Consider the following 25,130-nt stretch of genomic DNA (forward strand, 5'->3'; position numbering starts at 1 on the left):
GATACGAGCAACCACAGGAAGCCAAGACCACTCCCATAGCTGCAGGATCGATGGGAAAGGTAGTGTTATAGGGGCCCAGAAGCTAAGGTTGGCAGCTGGACCCACAATGGAGATGCAGCCACTGCCAGAGACATCTCAGGATGGAGAAAGAGAGGGGAGGAAGTATCCTGATTTCTTCCTTTCTCCTGCCCTCAGTCTTCCCACCAGTGCCTCTGATTGGACAAATCTACCTAGAAGCCAGAGAGCAAGGGAACCTGGGAAATGTAGTCCCTTATGGTATAGAGCATAGTATGAGGGGGAGGGAATGGATCTGAGCAAACAGGCAGTTGACTGGCATTACAAAATGTTGTGTATACACTTTATTCATTCTATAATTCCTTTAGCACATGTTTATTGAGGACCTACTAGGTGCCAGGTATCATGCTAGATGCCATAATGAGCAAAACAGACCAGATCGCTGCTGATAAGGGGATCAAAGACCAACATAGGTGAAGGAGAATAAACACGAACTATCTGAAGTGTGTTAAGTGCAATGAAGGAAACTATCACAGTGCTGTGAGAGAGCTAGTGATTTAGGGGAAGGGGCGACCTCCCACTGTTTGAAGTCTAGTTAATTGACTATATGTGTGTGTGTAGAAAGCTTGTGTTCAGGAGAGGACAGAATATTTATACCTAGAAAAAGTTTAGAAAAAAGATATCGGCTCATTCATACTTAACATCTGGATTATAGGGCTTTATTGTCTCAAAGCTGTGTGTGATTGTGTGACATAGATTGTGTGTGTGAGAGAGAGAGAGAGAGAGAGAGAAAGAGAGAGAGGCAGAGAGAACAGTACAAAGGAAGACTCTTTTAGAAAAACATTCTAAGGAGCCAGAGGGCTCACAGCAGCTAATCTCCATCATGCTTTCCAGGCCCCACCCCCCTTCCTTCTCATCATAACTTGTGATCTTAGAGGCATGAAAGAATTTGAGCCCCTCCCCCAGCCTGACCATCTCCGTTGGCCGCTCAGCCGGGCTCCACCTCAAATCCAGCTGGGAGTGCAAACCCCAGGGCCACGCAAGAGGTGGTGGGCTTGCAGGCAGGTTCCTCACCCAGTGGCCATGGGCGACAGCAGTGGGCAGCCTGGCATCCACACCTACAAATCCCTTGCTGAGGAGGGCCCCTTCGGCTCTGTGGAGCCGCCCAAAAGACCCACAGGGAGCCTGGTCATGCACAGCATGGCCATGTTCGGCCGGGAGTTTTGCTATGCGGTGGAGGCGGCCTACGTGACCCCAGTCCTGCTCAGCGTGGGCCTGCCCAGGAGTCTCTACAGCATGGTGTGGCTCCTGAGCCCTATCCTGGGATTCCTGCTGCAGCCCGTGGTGGGACTGGCCAGCGACCACTGCCAGGCCCAGTGGGGACGGCGGAGACCCTACATCCTCACGCTGGGCGTCGTGATGCTCCTGGGCATGGCTATGTACCTTAACGGGGACGCTATCGTATCAGGTCAGTGGGCAGCACAAGGTGGGCAGGCCGGGAGAAGGGTCCTGTTATGCAGCTCGCTGAAAGGAGAATGCAGATTTCTTTATGCCACAGTCAGAAATCGGTTAAAACTGATTCTCTCTCCTAAGTTACATTGAGTTTCCACCTTTGAGTGACCCAAATTCTGTGGTTAGAAACATCAGGATACATTATTTTTCAATTGTGAGAATTTGAAAGTAGGATTCTATTTTTACCTATTTTATTAAATTACATATTTTTACATGTTTATCAATTATGGGGTTTTTTTATGCCCATTATACCTTATTTAGTACTTTCTCAAATTAACCAGCTGCCAAATGGCTCCATAAATTTTTACAATAAATGTAACTTTGTGTCCAGATGAGAGTTAATTATGTTCACAGCTTTCTGTGGAGTCTTTTAATAGGTACAGGGCATCAGCCTGGTAGCTCAAGGGGACATTTTTGCACTGCAAATTGTGGACATAAACCTGATGGTGAGCACTTTTTCTAGCCATTAATCAACAACCACCAATTAGTCAGTAATTGGTGGTAGTACATATTGCATTGAGAAAAGAACCGTTAAACTTAAAAATAGCACACATTTTTGGAGCAATAACTCTCAGGCTAGCAGAATGGATGATAATGAGACAGGATAATCAGTTATTATTTGTATATATTTAAAAGAGGGCATAAATCTATAAATGTAGGGTATTTCTGGAAGAAATTACAAAAAACCTGAAAAGAATTGTTGCCAATAGGGAAGGAGTACTCAAGGGCTGGGGTGAGGGGGAGAGTAGGCTTATTTTTCACGTATTTTTTTTACTGTATTTTTAAAAACAGGTACATACAGGGAGGTCAGCTCAGTGCTCTGTGACCACCTAGAGGGGTGGGATAGGGAGGGTGGAGGGAGACGCAAGAGGGAGAGGATATGGGGATGTATGTATATATATAGCTGATTCACTTTGTTATACAGCAGGAACTAACACAACACTGTAAAGCAGTTATGCTCCAATAAAGATGTTAAAAAAATAACAGGTGCATACATTACATATTAGGTTTAAAAAATAAACTGAAAGCAAGGGAAATAGTTGTGAGTGAGTCAGTGAACTGTGGCATAGCCACAGGATGAATATTGTTTAGCTGTTAACACTGTGAAGTTGCCCTTCATCACCTGAAATGCTCATGTACGACACGATTCCTTAGTCAGTGCTCCTCAAAGCAGAGTCCTCCAACCCAGGAGTCCCCAACCCCCGGGCCACGGAACCGGTCCTTGGGGCCAGCCTGCAGCATCAGCCTCAGTGGGGGGCTGTTAGAGGCCCCACCTCCCTCCTACTGATGAATCACAGGAGATTCACAGAAGGTGGAGCCCAACAATCTGTTTTAACAAGTCGTCCAAGTGGTGGTTAAGCACGCTGAAGTTTGAGAAGCACTGCATAAGGGCACAGGTGCACACCTCTCTACAGTAGTGCATAAAGGGATGTCTGAGGGATGACAGATCTAGGGGCTGGGATCTAGAAGCATCTCCCCAGCTTTTCTATATGGTTGGAATGGTTTACAATCAGCATGTATAATTTTTTAAACAGCTTTATTTAAAGAGATGATTCACATACCATAAAAGTCACCATCTAAAAGTGTACAACTCAGTGCTTTTTCATATGTTCTCAAGGTTGTATAACCACCATCACTATCTAATTACACAACATTTTCGTCCCCCTGACCAGAAAGAAAGCTGGTAACCGTTAGCAGTCACTCCCCATTTCCTTCTCCCTGACAGTCCTAGGCAAACTGCTCAGTCTACTTTCTATCTCTAGAGAGCTGCCTTTTCTGGACATTCACTGCATCATTTTTAAAACTTGAAAAAATAATGGAGCTATTTCTTATTTGGAAAAGCAAAGCAAAATGAAAGTAAAGGGAAATAATTTGATGACAGGAAGTGTGGGTGGAAATAAAAATGCGGATCATTCTAAACCAGGATTTAGGAGACCAATGTTTGTTTCTCTTTTAGCTTTGATTGCTGACCCAAGGAGGAAGCTGATTTGGGCCATCAGCATCACCATGATAGGTGTGGTTCTCTTTGATTTTGCTGCTGACTTCATTGATGGGCCTATCAAAGCGTACTTATTTGATGTCTGCACCCATCGAGATAAGGAGAGGGGCCTCCACTACCATGCCCTCTTCACAGGTAGGGAATATTCCAGAAAGTCTATCCTTCAGCTCCCCAGATAGGGAGGCCCTTCCACTGAAGCCATCCAGTGTCTCAGCACTCAGACTTTTTCAATGAATGGATCCGTTGATGGACTTCTCCCATCACGCGGGCTCTGTCTTCCAGTGCATTTCTCTTGTGACCAGACTGGAGTTTTTGCAAAGGAAGTTTATACAAGGGCTTTCTGAAGAGCCATTTGTGGAGACCTTTACAACTAAAATGAAAAGAGGCCTTGTAGACTTGACTTTATTTTTTGTTTTGTTTTATCTTTTAATCAGTAATGTGTAGCATCAGCATTACTTAGGAGCTTGTTAAAAATGCAGCTTCTTGGGCCCCTCCTCCAGTTATTTTGATTCGGTAGGTTTGAGGTGAGGCCTAGAAATTTGCATTTTTAATGACTACCCCAGATGATTCTGTGGCAAGTATCCCAAGAATCACATTTAAAAACAAAAATAGAATTAAACCAAGCAAATAAAAAGCCCCAAGTTTTAGAGGTTTCATAGTTGTATAAAGAGTTGGCATTTCCGGGCTTCCCTGGTGGCGCAGTGGTTGAGAGTCCGTCTGCCGATGCAGGGGACACGAGTTCGTGCCCTGGTCCGGGAAGATCCCACATGCCGCGGAGCAGCTGGGCCCGTGAGCCATGGCTGCTGAGCCTGCGCGTCCGGAGCCTGTGCTCCGCAACGGGAGAGGCCACAACAGTGAGAGGCCCGCGTACAGCAAAAAAAAAAAAAAAAAAAAAAAAAAAGAAAAAAAAAAGAGTTGGCATTTCCTCAACCTCCTGGTTTGGAAAAGGCCATGCCAGGAGGACATGGGGGGCTCTCTCCATTTCTTGGGGCCGTTGCCGGCTTCCTTTGGTTGCTGTTGGGTCCTTCATTTAGAGCAATGCTACTGATGTTCAGCATGAATTTATAGAGCTCCAGTTAGGACTTTTCTGGGACTGGGGTGTCATGCACAAGATGACAGCATGATCCTGGCCTGGGAGCATTTCTGTGTCTACTCATGGGGACTCTATTTGATTGTCTTCATCGCCCAGCCAATGTATTTTATGTTTTGACATATTCTGTCTCCTCCCATGGCCAGGTAGGTCCCATGAGAAGCAAAATCTTGAGTTTTGTCCAGTTTGTGTCTCTGCAGCCCAGAGCGGCACCTTCACGGAAGCCATTGGCTCAGTAATTTGTTGTTAGAGCAAATATTTGGTTGGTGAGCCCTGGAAGGATGGGGCTGCCCAGAAGAGGGTATTTCCTCTGTGCTCCAGGGCAGAGAGAGAGTAAGAGTCCAGCCCGTCTGTGGGGCCCCCGAGCCCCCTGTCTACAGCTAGAAGGTCCCAGAATAGAGATTCAAACTGCATCTTCCTAACTGAAATCCCACAGTTCCTGCTGCTTTATCATAATCTGCAAATTAATTACAACAGCATCATGGGAGACTTCTTGGCTTTTGAACCTGACACACTGAGAATCTTATTGCTCTAAGTACTTTGGGCAATATGGCCACTCCTTCCCGGCTTACATCAGCGTTAGTCTTGGCCAAACAACCTCTGCTTTGCTGCCTCTGTGTTAGAAGACTGAGCCCTGTATTTTGGGAACTTTTCCAAGTTTAACGCATGGTAGTATTTCTATTGAGTTCGATAAAATGTCTTGAAGTTTTCTACTGATATTAGCGTATAGTGGTCTCAGCAAACGTGACCTGGGTTTAGGCTTTCACTGTATCTTTCGTACTTATCCTTTAACTGATTTTCCAGTCTCTAATTTCTTCCTGTTCCAACTGAAACAACACATAGCTTCCAGCTTCATATTCCTAAAAGACAACTATGACCAGGGCACTTTCCTGTTCAATGACCTGCAGTGGCTCCTGTTGACAAATTATGAATTAATTGACAGTCAATCTAAGAAAGAGATAGAGAATTTTAGTCAAGCCAACCTGAAGATTATAAACCAGGACACAGTCTCTCAGAGAGCTCTAAAACTGTTCCTCCCATTAGAGGTCAAAACACAGTTAGATTTGAGACAAAGGATTATACATCAGATGACATATTGACAGTTTACATAGTCCAGATCTGCACATACAAGTTGAGTAGTGGGTCATCGGGACCACTTACAGGATTAAGAAAGGAATGTTATTTCCTAAGGGGTTACCTTGCTGGTGCCAGGAGAAAATAGCTCCTTATCGAGCAAGTATTCCTGTGTCTTATACAGAGGTATGGTTAATGTATAATACAGATGCACGATGCACACTAAAGGGGAGGATGGAGGCGCAAACGGGCAGAGAGAACATTTTATGTTTAAATTTTTCTTACCTTGCCATAAAATATGAATTTTATTTCATCACTCCCCATTTGTCTACTGAATCAAGATCAAATTCCTGGACAGGGTTCAAACTCCCCACAATCTGTTCCCACCCTGCCCTTCGAGCTTTGTTTCCCATTACTCCCACCACATCCTCTGTGCTCTGAGCAGTTTCCCAGCATGTTCCCAGGGGCAGAATCCAGGACTGTTTTACTCACTGTATCCCTGTACCGCCACCACTGCTTGGCATATTGTAGGTGCTCAAAGTGAATATTAATGGAACAAACCAAGGAGACTGCCCTTTCCTTTCCAGCTTCTGGGGCTTTACTCACACTGAAATTCCCTTCCCCCTTTTCTCCCTGTGGAAATCAAAGCTGCTTAGAAACTTTCTTCTACCCACTTCCTAGAGAGAAGCCCCCTCAATTCTCTTCCAAATTGCAGGCACACTTAATTTCTAATTTGGTCAGAGGCTCCACCCACAGCATAATCAAAGCACAAAAGTTCATCAGGTATCAATGAAATGGATAATTCCAGCAGGAAGAGATAGTGGAGGTTACAGTTCACCATACACATATCCTGAATTTTACTTCCCTTGTGGCCTGTGTGGTCTGCTTGGGCTGCCATAACTGAATACCACACACTGGGGGGCTTAAAGTACAGAAATTATGTTCTCACAGTTCTGGAGGCTGGAAGGCCAAGATCAAGGTGCCAGGAGGGTTGGTTTCTGGTGAGAGCTCTCTTCTTGGCTCGCTCCCGGCCATCTTCCTGCTGTGGTCTCACACGGCCTTTCCTCTGTGCACGCACTCCTGGTACCTCTTCTTCCTCTTTTCAGGACCCCAGTCCTATGGATTAAGGCCCCACTCTTATGGCCTCATTTAACCTTAATTATCTCCTTAAAGGCCCTATCTCCAAATATGTTAGGATTAGGGCTTCAACATATGTCTTTTAATGAAGAAAGCAAAAGCTTTCCTAGAACCCCACAGATTTCTGCTTGTTTCTCATGGGGCAGAATTAGGTCACATGAGCACCCAGGGGCCTTGGAGGTTGGAAAAGAGAGAGGGTATTTTGGGGGATGGGGAGCATATCTCTGAATCAAATTGGGGTTCTGTTAGCCAGGAGGAAGGGGTAATTATTAATACTGAATAGGCCAAAACTAGTAGCTACCACAGAGAATACAAACACAATGAGTATTAGCCTCATGAGAATAATTAAAGACCAAGACTGTTGTAAGAAAGTGACAGCCAGAGCTTCCAAATCCCCATCTCTTAGTGCATAATGAAGAGGTAATTACATTTTAAAGTTATACTCATATTCACAGTTTTACCTGATCACATTTATTATATTCACATTCTCTCCTGAATGATAACTCAGTGGGGATTTATCCATCTCTTCTACAAGATTTGTAAACTACAAATTTGTAAAAACATGAAGATTCACCTGCAAACTCCCATGGCTTCCAACTCATTGTCTTGCCATTAGCAGACACTTAGAAGTGTTAGCTATTTAAAAAGAGACTCTAGGTTTTATAACCCTGCTTGTATTTCGGGCAGTTTTACAAATCACAGTGATCAGATGAATATGCTCATTTAGTTACCTTGCTTTGTCTCTTGACCAACATGAACTCTGGACCTCAGTCAACTGTCTCTGGCTATAGGGGGACCCCCGAGGGTGTGTGGATGGCTCAAAGCAAGTTCTTTCCTCTACTAGAAAAAAACAACTTAAAATACCTTCCTCCTATAAAACAGTAAGTCTCACCTTATTTAAAGTTTAGATTCTAAAGTCCCTGCTTAAGTGATAATCACAGAGGGTCCACATTATTTGTTAACACCTCTCAGATCATTTATAAAATACAGTATACCTTGTTTTATGTATATAGATCTGCATAGTGATGGATACAGGTAAATATATCTGCAGATTCATCTCCTCTTTAGTGTTTACTTCTGGACATGGACTCGATTAACAGAATAGCAGATAGGACAACCCATATTATTTAAAATGTTCTTTTTATCTTTCTTGCTCTCTCTCTCCCTCTTTTAAAAGTGTGAATAGTTGAATTCTGTTGAGTTAAACATGGATGTGTGGCCCCACTGTGGTGTCCTTGCTCTGAATGGTAGACCACATTAAAAAATGGAGAGAAAAATAATGAGCAGCGCATTATCACTTTGCTTAGTCTTTGCATACATGCCAGACCTCCCGAATTTACATGAACTTGGCAAAGAGATGTCTATAACATTCTGCTTGAAACAAGCATTTTATAATAAAGTCATGTTCAATTTTAGGGCCCATTTTGATTTTCATCATAGCAAGGTATCATTTACCTGAGGAATCCAATCATTCGAGTAAATTGAAATTCTTTTTTATTTATTTCAGAGCTGTAGTCCAGGCCCAGCAATTCCAAATGCTTTGTGAGTCAGTGTCAAAGGGTTCACTGCCAAAATATTTTCCAGCATATTTCTGATTTTTTTTTTTTTTTTTTTTAAGAAAAGACCCTACTGGCTTCCTACTGGAGGACATTTTAGTACTCCAGCTTCTTCTGTCTCTTATGTTTAAGGGTAACTCTATCTGCCCTCCATCCCTGGCGAATGTGGTAGATATGCTGTGTTTAGTGGATCCACCCTCATCCCTTCACCCCATGCCTTCACCTTTGGGTGCCTCTGAGGCTGTGGAACCCACACTCACCAGAAGGAGATTCCTCCCTTGTGTCAGAATGCTTCTAACCAATCCTGTGTTGCTAGATTAACCCAAGGCCTTGCTCTCCTTAGCAGCGAGCTGCATCCCACCAGAGGAGGCTGGGACCAGACATGGTGGTAAAGGCCGTCCCAGGTCACATCCTGGCCCCTCCTCCTGCTGAGTCGCCGTAGTATTTCTGAACTTTTGTTTCTTCACAGTGGTGTGAATCTCTACACAATGCTAGTTATTAATATCCTGGCAAACGGTCCCAGGTCCAGAGCAAGAAACCATTTAAAAGGATTCAACACCAAATGTTTATATGTACTAGATTTCCTCCATTCCCGCCGAACCTGTGAAAGTTTTATTTGTATATAATGACTCAGTGAGAAACTTGCCCCATGTACATCTTTGGAAGAAGAATGGGTAACTTCTTAGGCTCAGCCTCTTTTGATTTTTCTGTTTCTTTAATATTTCAAAGTATGCATTAAAATGCTAGTGAAACAAATGCTCAGATTAGAAATAATTAAGAACTAACAAAACGAGTCCTAAAAATAAATTTCAGATATGGGCCCCTTTGACCAAACCTATACACGTGGAAAGAAGCCACGTTTCACGTTAGAGTCAGTTTTAACTTCTCCTTTAGGGCTCATTGCCGCATGAGTGGATTTCTTTCATCAACTGAGTTCCCTTTGAAGTTTCTGCCCCTGGTGAACTTTCATATCGACTCACTCAGGCAGCTTGGAAAGGATGTGGCCAGAGCAGAAGCCAGGATACAGGAACTTCAGCTTTGAGGATGATGTGAATAACTTAGGGCAAAACGGTTAATGTCTCCAAACTGCCATTTCTTTTCCCATTTCAGCACCTACCTCTCAAAGAATCTCAAAGGCAGGTTAGAGAAGGGAGCCCCTGAGGGCATTTTTCCCTGAGTGCGTTGTCTGCCAGAAATCTTTCCCCAGATGCCAGTTGGCCAGCTTGGTTTGCTTTCACTCTTTGTTGCAATCTGGTCGCATAGCCCCTCCTCAGTGATGTGTTCCTGGTTACCTGATAATATATTATTTGTTCATTTGTTTGTTGTTTATTGTCTGCCTCTATAGCCAACATATAAGCTCTCTGACTCTCTGAAGACAGGAATACTATCTTTCCTGTTTGTTGCTGTATCACCAGTGCTTAGAATAGTTCTGGGAATATGCTGAAGAAATATTGATGAGACCAATATTCTATTTTAGCATCCTCATTTTACCTATGAGGAAGCTGTGTTGCCAAGAGGTAAGTGACTAACCCAAGGTCACAGAGCTGAGTAGCGGTAGACTAGACTAGGGGCAGAAGCCAACCAGCCAGCCAGCCAGCCAACCAAAGACCTGGGTTATGCTGTCGTTTGGATTCACCTCAAAGCTGAGCCCCAGAGAAGGTCTGTATGCACATAGCTTATTGAGGAAAGGATTCCAGAGATTGAGAGTGAGAGAATGGGGGGAGTGGAACAGGCCAATACAGGAAGCATTACAGAGTTGGCCTTTGCTCTCAGTGGCTGCCTCTATCTCACCAGGACCCTCCAAGGAGCCTTATGAAGTGCATCTCAGAACTCTCCAGTTGGGAGGATCAAGTCGGGGAGATGAATGCATTGGCTCCGGTCTCCACCAGCCAAGGGTGCTCCCATGGGTTTTAACCTCCCTTGTGTGGGTGCTGCTCCACCTGAGTGTGGGTTCCCTCAGGCAAGGTACCTGAGCAAAGAGGGCCAAGGCTAGCTTAGAACTGGTCATCGCAGTGGCTGCTGGAGAAAGGACTGGGATGGGGGTACCGAGAGGACCTGCCGTGTCCACAAGGGCTGCCTGATTCAGCTCATGACTTAGTCCTGAGCTTTTTCACTCTAGCGTAGGTGCTCCATGTTGTTTGGTCACCATTAGGAGGATTTAAAGCATTTTGCAAAGTGCTCAACAAGTTACCTTACAGTAAAATGAGCTGTTGCAACTCAGAACTAAAACATTAGTTCTGCAGACTTAAAGAAAACTCATGGAAGCCACAAATGGCTCCAGAATCGGGCCAATTAATGACTTGACTATTTCTAATCTTTAAGCAAGAACAGGAGTCAGATTTTACATGTCACGTCAGAAAATGAGAAGTTTCAAGAACCTTCTCTGAATTAGGGTAGCAGTAGTCATTCATAGACTCAAATCAAGAAACTTGCCTTTAGAAAATGTTGAGATAAGGTGAATGCTTTTATGGGAACCATTATTGCATTAGACATGTCAGCAGCTTTCACAGGAACACAAAATGCGGTCTCAGTGCTCTTACCCTCTGTAGCAAACACTCCCCCAGTTCTCTGCGTGCGTGTGTTTGATTAAGACGTATACGATTCTGGCATTGCTTTGCTGCAAATTCTTTAGCCTACAGCATAACCGATGCTCAGTAATGGAAAATGTTGGGTGAATCTTCATGTCTGAACTGGGTGTGAATCCCAAACCCCAAACTTAATTTAATTGCGTCTGTGTTAAGCCCCATTGGCACAGGATGGAGAAAACTTAGTGTCAGTCCCTTTGGAATATTCTCCCACCCCTTTCCCCAAGGGTTGCATCTAAATTCTGAGAGCTTAGAGTAGAAAGGTTTCAGGGCAGGGAGGATCTGGGTTTTAGCATCACGTGTTCACACTGGCATTTACTGGGCTGTCCCTGGTCCCCCGGTGTCTCAGTGGTCAGGCTCAACTGGTCACAGTTGCATTCGCTCTCATCCTTGTCTGCAGGGCCCCTTCAGAACGCGGAGATTCTCAGGTCCCTCCACCCCCAATGCCATTCCGCTCTTCCCACGCCTGCCCATATGAGGGGAGCTCTGTGAGCTGCAAACTCTCCGTGCTCTGATTTCCTTGATTCTAAAATAGAGATAAAAATACACTTGATCCTCCTTATTCATGGATTCTGTATTTGTGAAGTCATCTGCTCACTAAAATTTATTTTTGCCGTCAAAATCAATACTTGTAGCTTGTTTGAGATCATTGCAGGCATCTGCAGAGTGGAGGAGAAAAACTTTGAGTCGCCCCATGTGCTTGTTCCCGGCTGTGGTTGACCAAGGTGACACTCTGACTTCTTGTTTTGATTCTCACACTGTAAACAGATGTCCCTTTACTGGAATATTTAGTGCTAATTTTTTTCTTTGCACTTTTTTCACTATTTACAGCGGCCCTAAATGTGGTGCTGAAAGCACTGTCTTGGATTCATAAGTACAAGAACATTGTGATGTGTCTTATGGAGAAATTATGTTTAATAAGTTTTGTTCAGGTGTGGGTTATAGTGCTGTTAGCCATGGGTTCCATGTTAATGAAACAACTATATATTAAATAAGATATCTTTAAGCAGAAACACACGTAAAACTAGGTTATATGTTGATCAGTTGATGAAAATGAGACTAGAGGTTCACAGGAACTTAACACTGTATTTCCCCTCAGAGCAGTAGTTTACTATTCACGAATTCAGGGCTTGTGGAGACTTTCTAGAACGTAACTACTAATAAGAATCAGTGGTAGTACCTTCGTCAAAGGGTTGTTCTGAGGATTGTATGAGTCGTAAATGTCAAGCACCTAGAACAGAGCCTGACACACAAGTTCATCTATCTCCATCCACTGCATAGCCATTTCTTTCTTGAGGTCTTAATGTCCCCCTGGGGTCTTTCCAGGAAATAAAGTATTGGTGCCTTCTGCTCTTGGATCCCCCAAGCTACCTGCAGGAGGTTCTGCTCCCCACCTTCCATCCTCCCACCCCAACTAAGCCCAAGGAGGAAGGAGCACAGCCACCACTGCCTTAGGCATTCACCAATATAGGCACACCCATCATGAATGCCCTGCCTACCCTGGGAAGCCTTGTTTTTTTTTTTTAATTTTTAAAATTATTTTATTTTATTTTATTTTTGATGGGGAAGAAATAGTGACTTTATTCAGAAGCCAACAAACCAAGAAGATGGTTCCTAGAGAATCATCTTCATTCGGGGTAGAATTTGGGCTTCTTTTGTGCGGAGGGAAAAGGGGAAGCGGGAAGATTTGAGATTAGAGGGTGAAGGCAGATTGCAGACTTGCTGGAGCCACCTGGCCTTCAAGGAAGCATAGCGTTTCTTTGCTCTTCTGCTTGCTCAGCAGGCTGGATCCCGAGGCTCCTACAAATCTCACAGCTCTTGCATTGTGTGTGTGTCTTTCAGTTGACAGTTTAGTCCAGCAGCAATGCATTCAAGGATGGACCTGGAGCATTCCAGGTCAAACAAGCAGGTTGTGACCCTGTGTCATCCACGACTGCTTCCCAGGGCCTGTCCCCAGGCTCACACCTGGGGCTGCAGGGGGATCCCCTTGGGACCAGATGATGGGGAAGGAAGAATTCCCAGCCCGGTTCTCCATCGGTCAGCTCACTGTGAGGGAGATGGCTGGCCGCAGTTGGGGCCTGCACTCCAGCCCACTCAGGGGCGGCCCGAACACCAGGATGAGGGCCAGAGCGGCAAGCAAGTTACTTTCGTTGGACCCTTGTCCCCAGAGGAGAAGCGTGTACCTGGGTGTGGTTGCCAGTACTGCTCCTAGACCTCAGTTGCACCCCTCAGGAACTCGGAGCACTGACCCTGCACAGGAGTCCACATCATATGTCATCCCCAGTGATGGGAACACAGGCTTGGGTCTGCCAGTCACGTCCCACGCCTTACCACCCCACTGGACCAAGCAGAGGGTGGGCACCCCTCCTGGCTCCAGTTAGCCCTCAGGTCAAAGGCCTCTATTAGGTGCTGTGTGGCTGTAGGTAGAATACATGGGTCCAGGACCCCAGGGCAGGACTGGGCAGCTCTGTCTCTTGTCGTTTCCTGGACCACTGGTGACTTCATGCTCTCCAGCCCTGCTGCTCTGGGCTCTGTGGGTTCAGAAGTTCTGTTTCCCAAAGCTTCCTTCAGGTGATACAAAAAGGTGCCGTTGGGCTTCCCTGGTGGCGCAGTGGTTGAGAGTGCGCCTGCTGATGCCAGGGACACGGGTTCGTGCCCCGGTCCGGGAAGATCCCACATGCCGTGGAGTGTCTGGGCCCGTGAGCCATGGCCGCTGAGCCTGCGTGTCTGGAGCCTGTGCTCCTCAACGGGAGAGGCCACAACAGTGAGAGGCCCGCGTACCGCAAAAAAAAAAAAAAAAAAAAAGTGCCGTTGACCTAAGATCTCTGGATGCCCCTTTGTTTTTCATGCCTGGGTCACAGACAGGGCCTCTTGACTCTGGTCCACAGGAGGAGGGAGGGCTGCTCCACATGGGGGAGCAAGGTCCTCTCTTGCCCAATTTTGATGGTAAATGGCCATGTGCAGCACTCTTGCCCCCAGACGGTCACGGTGACCAAGGCCTAGGTTTCTTGGAGAAGGGGCCACATCACACAGTAATCCACTGGGCCTAGCAGAGCTGGTAGCTGAGGCTGAGCAGAATGTAGGATGGATTCCAGCATGAGAAGCTTCCTGGGGTCCTGGAGGGGCTGCTCACAGAACCTCCTCCAAGAGGCCCATGTGAGCAGCTCAGTGGTTAGGCTGCGGTGGATGCCATGATGCACATTCAGACCCACCATCATGAAGGAAGGACCCACTCTCACTCCTGAGCCTGTGCTGCCTTGGCTTCCTAGCGGAAGCCTTGTTCTTAAATCACATTTTTTACTGAATCTACCATCTATGCCTTTGGAGCCTAAGGGCCTTTGAAACTCAGAAGCAAGGAGACACATTCTTGTTTCTCTGCTTTCTACTTTCATGTCCTTCCCCCAAGCAATGAGGCATCCTGGCTTAGCTTGAATGTGAAGGAAGGGCACAGGGAGATACCGGGGTAGTTGTGGGTGGACGGAAACCATTGTCAGTACTTTAAATATATTATCTCACATCTCTTAAGAGATGAGTTGCCTTGTAAATCTAAAGGAGTGTCAGGTCGGCTTGTGTCTTCTCTCTTTTTGATTGATTTTCCTTGTACACTCAGCCTCCAGGAGGGCAGGTCATGTCTGTGTTGTTCATTGCTGTATCTTCAGTGCCCAGCACAGTTCTTGGTGAGAGTAGTGCTCCGTCAATTTCTATTGATAAACAAATGGGGTCAAGGTCTCTCTTTCTCTCTCTCACACACACACTCATACACACCTAGTAACTGGTACTTGTGTTAGCTCTCTGGAATTTAGTGTGTATGTGTTTGGTGTAGGTAGGAACTTAGTCTGACGCTTTCATTGCTATTTTTTGAGCACATAGAAAATAATCAGAACGACTCTCTCATGAGCCTGCTGGGAATGTGGAGGTCTTTCGTCTGTCACCTTGCTGAGGTATGGAAGCTGGCAGCACACTGCTAGCTCTCTCACCTTGAGCTCTTTCTCAATCAGCGTGGAGGTTGTTCAGTCACACGCCTGAAGCAGGGAAGCAGTTTTAGGCACGTGGTATGTGCCGCGTTTGACTCAGACAGACTCTCTAGATTCCTTGGTCCTGAAACTCTCCCAGTTTCCTATTTTACCTATTAGAGTTGTGAACAAAAGAAAAAATAATACATATTTCTATATGCTTGGACTTCTTCCAGGAGGATCCATTGTTCAACCTGTATCATTAGTTATGAAATACAATATCTGTCTGCTGAGCCATTCACTCTCATGGGGTTGGCTCTGGTATGAGTTTGACATCACGGCCTGGCTCTGTGAAGGAGGAGCCTTCTTTATAAAGAAGGCTGGACCACTTGTGGACCCTTCCTCATAAAGACTGGCTATCTAATGTGGCAGCTGGATGCTCCAGCTTATGATTTGGCCAGTAGACTGGAGATTGACTCCAGGAGCCCCAGGGAGGCTGGTGTTGGCAGCAGAGATAAATGTAACCTGGATGTAAACATGGGAGTTGATGCTAACCTCTGTTGCAGCTGCGACGACTAGGCTTTGTTTAGGAGACTATTTTGAAGATAAAATTCTTAGTTTAAGCAGAGGAAGTAAAAAGTAAAGCATTCAGTAAGTTCCTACAGCCCTCTGCTGGCCCTCATCATACCTGAAGGTGTGAATAGATAAAGTTAAATGTTTCCATACAGAGTTTTAATATGGTGCCTAGTCAAATAATATCCCCAATGGCCTACTATTCCTTCAAGGCATGTTCTAACTTTTAGTTAAGTCTCACAGTAGCTTTGGGACAAACAAAATCATTTTGCTTATTTTTCCCCCCTTCCTCGAGAGAAGAGAGGATTGGAATACTTTCAGATACTTGTAGCATGTTTTACTTAACTGATTAGTGAGGGAACCGACAGGGAAGACATAAAGAACAGTTTCCCCAAGTTCTTGCAGGATAAATGTATATGTGTGTGTGTGTGTGTGTTTAGCAAAAGAAAAAAATACTAGGTTAGATACAAATCTGATTAACCTTCTAAAGGCAATATAACTATAACTCCTCTGTGATAGTTCTACCGGGTTACAAAAGCATGGTTACAAATCATAGAAACCTATTAATATCTGCAAACATCCTTAGTTTTACAGGACTGCACATCATTGTGCTTTATCAATTGTGGCTTGTTGGTCAAATATCCTATGACAATAAAGTCTCATTCCCAAGAATATCAGGTGAGGGTGGAGCAGGTTGCTTGCAAACTGCTCTATCACCTGAGTACTCAGAAAGTGCTATTTGGACTAGCAGCCGTGGTATCACTGGGGAGCGTGAAAGGAATGCAGAGCCTCAGCCTATACCTACATGTTTAAAATCAGAACCTGTGCTATAGATTGAGTGTTTGTGCCCCCCAGAATCCATGTGTTGAAAACCTCATGCCTAATGTGATGCTCTCAGGAGATGGGGCCTTTAGAAGGTGATTTGGTCATGAAGACTCGTGAACGGAATTAGCGCCCTCATAAAAGTGGCCCAAGAACGTTCCCTTGCCACGTCTGCCAAGTGAGATTACAGTGAGAAGATGGCTGTCAGTGAGGAAGTGGGTCCTCACCAGACACCAAATCTGCTGGCACCTTGATCTTGGACTTCCCAGCCTCCAGAACTGTGAGAAAGACATGTCTGGTGTTTATAAGCCACCAAGTTTATGGTATATTTGTTATAGCAGCCCGAATGGACTAAGACAACCTGTATTTTAACAAAACATCTGCGTGATTCATGTGCACATTGAAGTCTCAGAAGTGTTGCTTTATAATGATATTTTTAAAGATCAGGCTCTTAAACAGTTCTCTTTCCAGGTTTGAGATACATATTTTTTCCACCATACTTGCTACAGGCCACACTAGGTCAGTGGTTAGCCCAGGCCTCAGCCCTCAGCATGAGCCCCCGATTCTAGTCACTGGGCCTAGAATGACAAGGTCCTTTCGGCCAGCTCCAGGCAGATCGTCACCCTCTGTGCAGCAGTCAGCTTCTCCTGCTTCTGGGTGAGGCCTTGGGATTAGGGTTCTGTAGGAAGTCAACAGGGCACTTGGTTTGGGACCTCGTTCTGGCACTATATGTGCTGGTGCTTTACATGTATTATCATGTTAACCCTCACAAGACTCATACAAGGAGGCATCACTGTCCCCATTTTCAGAGAAGTGCCCAAGGTCACATGATTAGAAAACACACAGGTGAGAATTGAAATCAGCATAATTACAAACCCTTCCTTCTATGTGGTCTCCTGTCACCTACCCACTGTAGCCTGCGGTTTTCTTATCTAATTCAACTAGACGAACTACACCCATCCTTCCACCTCTAAAATCTTTGGATTCCTTGATATATTGAACTCTTATGAGCTTCACTGCTAATTAAGAGGAATTCTGTAATAATAAATAAACTCTTCAGAGCGCCTCTCTACTGTTTGAGTACCCAGCCCACAGTTCTCACATCATTTATTACAGTTTTTTTTAAAGCAGCTTTTTACTTATCTGCTTCTTCTGCCTGTAACTATCTTCTGAGGAGGAGGCGATTGGGCTGCTGTGGCTTATTTATGTTTATATCTCAGAAGTTAGTAGCGTTTTTATATATATATTTAGTACTCAATAAATATTTATTGAAGTACACAACACTAGTGGATGCAAAACTAGACTAGGAAACCCTTCAATTGTAGGACTCAAGTGTTCGAGTCAATATTTAATATAAATCCATTATGTTTATATCCACATATTTGTATTCATAAAATAAAGCCACCATTCTGTTGCACAGTGGAGGATTTATTTCACACAACAGTTCTTTCAAATGGGCAGGGGTCTTCTGTTCTATGTTTTCTCTGCTCAGTGGAAAAATAAGTTTGAAGGAAAGAGGCATACGTGATAGGAGAACTTAATGGCAGTATGACAACCACTGATCTAGTTACAAATGATAGTTTTGAAAACGGAATGTGTAAGCTTTTCATAGGGTTAATTAAGATCAGGGGTTCTGGGCTTCCCTGGTGGCGCACTGGTTGAGAGTCCGCCTGCCGATGCAGGGGACATGGGTTCGTGGCCCGGTCCGGGAAGATCTCACATGGCTCACGGGCCCAGCCACTGAGCCTGCGCGTCCGGAGCCTGTGCTCCGCAACGGGAGGGGCCACAGCAGTGAGAGGCCTGTGTACCGCAAAAAAAAAAAAAGATCAGGGGTTCTCAGCTGGGGCCCATTTAGCCCCATGAGGGACATTGGGCAATGTCAGTAGACATTTGTGGTCGTCAAAACCAGTGGAGAAGTCGTACTGGCATCTAGTGGGAGAGGCCAGACATGTTGCGAAATATCCTACAATGCACAGAACAGCCTCCAAGAAAGAATTATCCAACCCCAAATGTCAGTCGTGCTGAGATTGAGAAACCCTGGTTTAGATAGACCCTCAAACAGTGCTGGACTTTTAGTACATTCTTTTTGGTTGAGTGCTTGACTCAGCACACGACCTCTGACATCCACGGCATCTCCGTGATTGAATAAAGAGCATCATCATCTAATGGCGATCCAGACGCACCATATGTCTCAGAGCTGCCCTCTGAATCAGCAACAGTGTGACCCCCTCAAGGGCCTTCCGTTCTCGGAGGCTACAGGGTGCCCACCGTCCAAACAGGTCACTGTATGTGCCACTGATCTGTTTATATATATGCACATCACCCATCACTAGGCCACATATTCCTTGCTGGCAGAGAACATGTTTTTCATTGCACCCCATTGGCCACCATTTCCCATAATTCCACCTTAAAATGCTTTGTCACTCAGGGCATGATAATGATGCCGTCTTTTTGGAATTCAATGGTTAAACTGTTGTTTATCTGTAAATATCCTCTATGATAAATTGCAACTAGACAGGATGTGAAGTCACCAGAATCATCCATTCTTCCACCATTCTGGATAAATTAGGCTTCATATTATTTGGCGTTCAGATCTGTGTTCCTGGGGTCAGAGTTTATGTAAGTTTACATGTTTAGGGTTAGAGATAGAGAATTCCTTAGCTCTGTTTTCTTCCTTGATTCTCTGATTTGTGGGGATGTTGTCTTTATCTGGGAAATAAAATGGAGCCTTCACTCACACAAGAAAAAAAACCAAACAAACAGAAAGCTGATCTGACTAGGTAAATATTTGTCTTTGGTAAGGCATGATGGGAGGTTGATATGTAAAGGTATTTGCCAGAGGATCAGCCCTACGAAAGCTTGTGATGTAGGTAGAAGTTGTGTTTGGCATTCATCTGCTTACTTCCCTGGACAGCCTCCCACCGCATGGTACACCCCCGCTGCAGCCCGGTGTTCTCAGATGTCACTGGTGCCTGCTGCCAGAAGGACCATCTGAGGAGCACTTACTATTTTGGCGCTGAGACATGCAGTGTCTTGTCTATACCAGGAGCACTTGCTTTTTAAAACAGGAACCCAAATGAATGAATCACTAGTGGTAGAATTTCAAATATTAGACCATAAGGGCAGGATTGATTTTGAGAAGTCCTTCCTCCCTCAGGTCACTTAAAGGTCACTTACACTTTAAGTGTAAGCAGGTAAAGAAAGCACCAGAAAGACTTCAGGTCCAGGTCCTGTGAGAGGATAAGATATTTTAAAATTCATATTTAAGCTTTTGTTATTATTTTTCTGTGGCTATCAACTGGGAACAAGTACCTTTAGCTTTTTTTGTTTTTTATTTTATTTTACTGAAGTATAGTTGATTTACAATGTTTCAGGTGCACAGCAAAGTGATTCAGTTATACATATGTGTATATATAGTTTTTCAGATTCTTTTTCATTATAAGTTATTGCAAGATATTGAATATAGTTCCCTGTGCTGTACAGTAGGTCTTTGTTATCTATTTTATATACAGTAGTGTGTATCTGTTAATCCCAAACTCCTAATTTATCCCTCCACCCACACTTAAGCTTTTCATAGATGAAAGAAGACAGCTTCTAAGGCTGTTAGGTCTCTGCAAACTTGTGTCACCCTAAGAAGCTTATTAATAGATCAACAACAATACATAATTATATTTTATTGCAGTCAGAAACTGGTTTTCTTTGGAGCCCTTTAGGACCAGGAATTTTAGTTCTTAAGCAGTGTTGAGAGTGCAGTTTAGAAAGCTGGAGGACTTCAGATGGTGGTAATATTTACTAAGCGCTTACTATGTGTCTGGCACTAGTCCATTTTCCAGTCGTGACCCTACCAGTAGGTTGCTTTTTTATTATCATCCACATATGACAAGTGAGGAAGTCCAAGGTGACAGCAAGTGCATGCTAGAGCCAGGCCTTGAACCCATGCTTCCTGGCCAAGGTGTCTTAGCTTCTCGCATCATAACCAGGCTGCCTACGCTGTCTTCAGGGAGCTTTCCCACTGAAGAAAATGGAAAGAGAAGATGCTTCTAAATAATGCTAATACAGCTCTTTCTTGCTTGCTTTGCAGGTTTGGGAGGTGCCCTGGGTTACCTTTTGGGTGCCATCGACTGGGCCCACCTGGAACTGGGAAGACTGATGGGCACAGAATTCCAGGTCATGTTCTTCTTCTCCTCGTTGGTGCTCACTTTGTGTTTTATTATCCATCTGTGCAGTATCCCTGAAGCCCCACTTAGAGATGTTGCCAAGGACATTCCCCCACAGCAAGCCCCTCAGGACCTTGCATTGTCATCAGACAGAATGTATGAGTACGGGTCTATTGAGAAAGTTAAAAATGGTTATGTAAACCCAGAGCTGGCGCTGCAGGGAGAAAGAAACAAAAATCCTGCTGAACAGGTAAAGATGCAAATTCTTTTTTATTACTTTAGGAAAAATATTCTTGTTCTTGCCTTTTGTTCAGATTTTTAAAAATTATTCTTTGTCTTTGTTTTGTTTGCTTATTTGATGCGAAAAGTCTTGTGAATCCTCAAATCCCCAATAGCTATTATCCCTTGGAATTAAAACCTAATAGAAAAATGTGTGCATTTTCTTCTAGTCCTCCTGTCTCATACTCTTTTCAGACCATCAAACCAGGGAAAATGAAGCCAGTTGAAAAATGTAAGGCCATAAGAGAAGCCTTGAATCATCCTCAGGACACAAGAAGTATCTTCACTACTTAGATTAGGATTACAAATTTGTATTCCAAATAACAGCATCCCTGGGAAGGGAACTGGAGGAACTAAGAGGTTATTGGGATGAAGCCTTCATTTTATCTTGATCACACAGTAAATAGAGAAAATATGAGAATATAGGTTTCCGGAGACCTGCTTAAACCTTTGCGGCCCCAGGCTACCTGGGGGAGAACACTCACACTCCCTGCTGATCTCAGTTAGGGTGGAGCCCCCTTGCTGTGCAGTTCTGCAAGGCAGCACGGGAATCATGGAAGAGCCCTACAATGGAACCCATTCGATCATTAAAAGATCTGTGTGTTTTTGAAGATTTATTTAAGACATAATATATCAGATAAAACACACATACATATACAAAATGATCTCCATTGTGGGAAAAGCTACGCAGATACAGAGAAATAATAGAAAAGATACATACCCAAAACGTTAATTGAAGTTATTATCTCTGGGTGATGGGCTAACAGGTGGTTTTCATTTTCTTTTCTAAACTCTTCAGTATATTCAACATTTCTATAATAGACAAGTATTACTTTGAAAATAAAGAAAAATAATGTCAGGGTTTAAGGAACAAAACAAGGCAGGGTTTACTAAAGGTAAGTAGCTATTATAGATTATGCCTGCCTCTTTGCCCTATTGATAGATTATGACTTGCCCTCAAAGGGTCACCCAGCAGAGGCTGTCTTATTCTACCCTGAGGCCGTTGTGATGATCAAATGTAATCAAGTGAGGAGAAGTCTTTTGAAAGGCATAAAACCCTCCACACCATTAAGAAAAGAAATGCATCAAATGTAATTAACTTGTATTAGTATGTGCCACACGCACAACACTGAAGGCTCTGAATGGTTCTATTATGCGACTTAAAAAATAAAAGCAAAACAACATAAGAAAAAAAAAAGAGAAACATATCTTAGGCTCAAAGCCAAGCATCTGACACCTCTATTCCAAAAGTGCATCTTGGGAGCTTCCAGCTGAGCAGTGGGTGTCTCCGAGGTGTCAGGGCCAAGGCCCTGGCCATCTTGTTTGTCAAAGTCATTACTTTCCAAAACGAGGGTGGCTGTGCAATTTGAGAACTGGGATTTTTTTTAATGGCAAGAGGCCTGAATTATTTCATTTATTGTTCAAACTGGCTACCATAAAATCCATCTCTAGTTCCTCCATGCCATCAGTTACTGCCTTCAATATTTAGTCTCCTTCTGGTGGCACTTTTGTACAGTTCTCTCTCCCCCTGATGGCTCTGTGCGTTTTTCACTTATAAATCCATCACCACCCAATGTCCAGTTGACAAAGGTGCATAACGTATGCAGTAAAACAGTTCCCAATGGCTCAGAATCATTGCAAGGGCTTCACAAAGGGAATTGACACGTCAGTGAATAAGATGCCAGCTGAATTTTCATTCTGAGTTAAAATACCCAAAGGGACTTTAAGTATTTACATTCACAGCTTTTACAGAAAGACTAGGCACAATTTTGAAGCTCATATTTATTTTTTGGAAGAAAAAAAATTAGGTTAACAATGAAAGCAGGCTGAAAATTATGTATAAGGCAGAAGCATAAATTAATGTTTGGAATGAGACTGAATACTTGCTGGTCAGATTCACTTTTTAAAATTTTGAATTTTTGGAAAGGAAAGAAAGTGAAGATAAATCACTTAGTCTGAGGCATGAAAATTAGGCTGTTGTTTCCCAGTCTATACTTTAATTGCTTCTTCATGTGGTCAAGGGAAAAAGTAATAGTTCTTCAATGGATTTCTGTTATGGTCACCCTTTATTTTGACAAATACCATATTCTACATGCAGAAAATGTTTATTTTTCCTAACTCCAAGGTAATGTCTATACTCTTTAATACTGATTAAGTACAAAAAAATCAGTTGAGGCATAGTCATAAATACTACAAAACTGATGAATTAAAAAAATCAACTTGTACGACAAACCTACAATGAGTAAATGTAATTTTCTGCATCAAAGAATAAAAAGCATTATCATATAAAGTTAAGAGCTATAAAACAATTTGCTATTATAGTTAAAAGAGAAAATCTCAGGAGACTGTCTTATAAGTAAACTAGCCAGGACCCAATATCATTATGTCAAGACTCAGAATAAATAAAAATCTGACAAGAAAGACCCATTACCCCATCATGGTTAATGTTTATTGTCTCAGTGTCTTCAGGGCAGGTGATTGCTTAACATTCCTGAGGTTTCTTTCTTTTCTCATATGACAAGCTATTAAAGGCTCTTTCCTTTTTTTGTATTTCAAAACAGTTGTGTCAATAGTTCAAAATTTTTCATTCTCTCAAGGCTACTGATACCAATAAATTATAGCCTCTGGTTTTAACATAATTTAAGTCTAGATTAAAGAATTGTGGGCATATGTAGTCCTTGTGTGTGTGTGTGTGTGTTCTACAATGTTCTCACTTCTGACTTGACATAGGGCTCGTCTACACCTGTTGGCTGATGGCAGGATCCAGAGAAATAAACTAGGAGGAGGTACCTGGCCCAGAGCAGGGAGCTGATTGGCTTTATGTGGTAGTTTTCTATTGCTACATAACAAACTACCACAAATTTAGCAGCTTAAAACCATACCCATTTATTATCTCACAGTTCTGTAGGTCAGAAGTCTGGGTGGGCTAAGCTGCATTCTCTGCTCAGGGTCTCAAAAGGCTGAAATCAAGGTGTTGGTGAAGCTGCCTTCTCATCTGGAGGCTTCAATGGGGAAGAATCAGCTTCGAGCTCATGCAGGTAGAATCCAGCTTCTTGTGGTTGTAGATGTCCTTGTTTTCTTGTTAACTGATGTTGGCCAGGGATCACTCTCATTTCCTAGAGGCCACACCCAGGTCCTTTCCACCTTCAAAGCCAGCAATTCTTGAGCTTTGAGACTTTCTGGCTTCCCCTTCTGCTCCCAGCCAACTGGGAGAAACATAGAGAAAACTCTATGTTTTTTAAAGGGCTGATGTGACTTGATTAGGGTCACGCAGGTAATCTCCCTATTAATTAACTCAAAGCCAACTGATTAGTAACCTTAGTTATATCTGCAAAATCCTTTTGCCATGTAACAGCACAGAATCATGAGGATGGAGATCATAGAGGCCATCTTGGAATTCAGACTACTATGTTTTAAGAGTCAAGAAAGAGGCTTCCCAGGTGGTACAGTGGCTAAGAATCCACCTGCCAATTCAGGGAACATGGGTTCTATCCCTGGTCTGGGAAGATCCCACATGCCACAGAGCAACTAAGCCCGTGCACCACAACTACTGAGCCTGCGCTCTAGAGCCCATGAGCCACAACTACTGAGCCTGCATGCCACAACTACTGAAGCCCATGTGCCTAGATCCTGTGCTCTGCAACAAGAGAAGCCACTGCAATGAGAAGCCTGCGCACCTCAATGAAGTGTAGCCCCCTCTCTCTGTAACTAGAGAAAGCCCACGCGCAGCAACAAAGACCCAATGCAGCCAAAAACAAACAAACAAAAAACAGAGTCAAGAAATCTAAGAATTATAACCATCTAGGGGCTGGCTTACATCTATGAGCTTCATCCTCAGCAGTGGTTCTGTTGTTCAAAGATAGGAAGCTAGATGTGTCTTACGTCTTGGCTCAAAGCAAGCTATATTTCCAGTCCCTTCACCCTTATGTCCCCAAAGCCCTGTTCCTGACCTGAAACTACTAAGTATCTGCACGTACTTAACACCTCTTATGAGAACACCCAATGAAAACCTTGGCACCATGCCCAGGAAGTGCAACCTCGTGTGATAGTCTACTGACAGATATGTAACATGGCTGTATGCTTTGCTCCCACAGCTGGCTGTGTGTCTACACTGAGTGTCACATCTGTTTGGTGTTTTATTCCAGACTAGGAGGACAGTGACCATGAAGTCACTGCTGAAGGTGCTGATGAGCATGCCTTCCCACTACCGCTGCCTTTGCATCAGCCACCTCATTGGATGGACCGCCTTCCTGTCCAACATGCTCTTCTTCACAGACTTCATGGGCCAGGTAAAGGACATGTCTGTGCACACGCGCATTATCTCACACACCAATCCCTCCATCAGCCCCTGTGGAGCTTCTGAGCTGGCCTCTAAGAT

General features: G+C 43.9%; 1 protein-coding gene across 3 annotated transcripts in view; it reads left to right on the top strand.

Moving 5' to 3' along the window:
• Positions 1 to 1,083: 1,083 nt before the first annotated feature.
• SLC45A2 (solute carrier family 45 member 2) overlaps positions 1,084 to 25,130 on the top strand; it is a gene marked incomplete at its 5' end in the record, with an annotated part of 32,696 nt that continues 8,649 nt past the window's right edge. For 2 of the 3 annotated variants that reach the window (XM_079702979.1, XM_079702980.1), the window contains 4 exons: positions 1,099 to 1,483; positions 3,485 to 3,661; positions 20,398 to 20,723; positions 24,898 to 25,041. In XM_079702979.1, coding sequence (XP_079559105.1) covers positions 1,099 to 1,483; positions 3,485 to 3,661; positions 20,398 to 20,723; positions 24,898 to 25,041 — 1,032 coding nt within the window. Of the gene's footprint in view, positions 1,484 to 3,484; positions 3,662 to 20,397; positions 20,724 to 24,897; positions 25,042 to 25,130 lie in introns of all 3 variants that reach the window. The other variant, XM_079702978.1, reaches the window with a different exon arrangement.

This window comes from Hyperoodon ampullatus (assembly GCF_949752795.1).
Source record: "Hyperoodon ampullatus genome assembly, chromosome: 4".
Classification (NCBI taxonomy): domain Eukaryota; kingdom Metazoa; phylum Chordata; class Mammalia; order Artiodactyla; family Ziphiidae; genus Hyperoodon; species Hyperoodon ampullatus.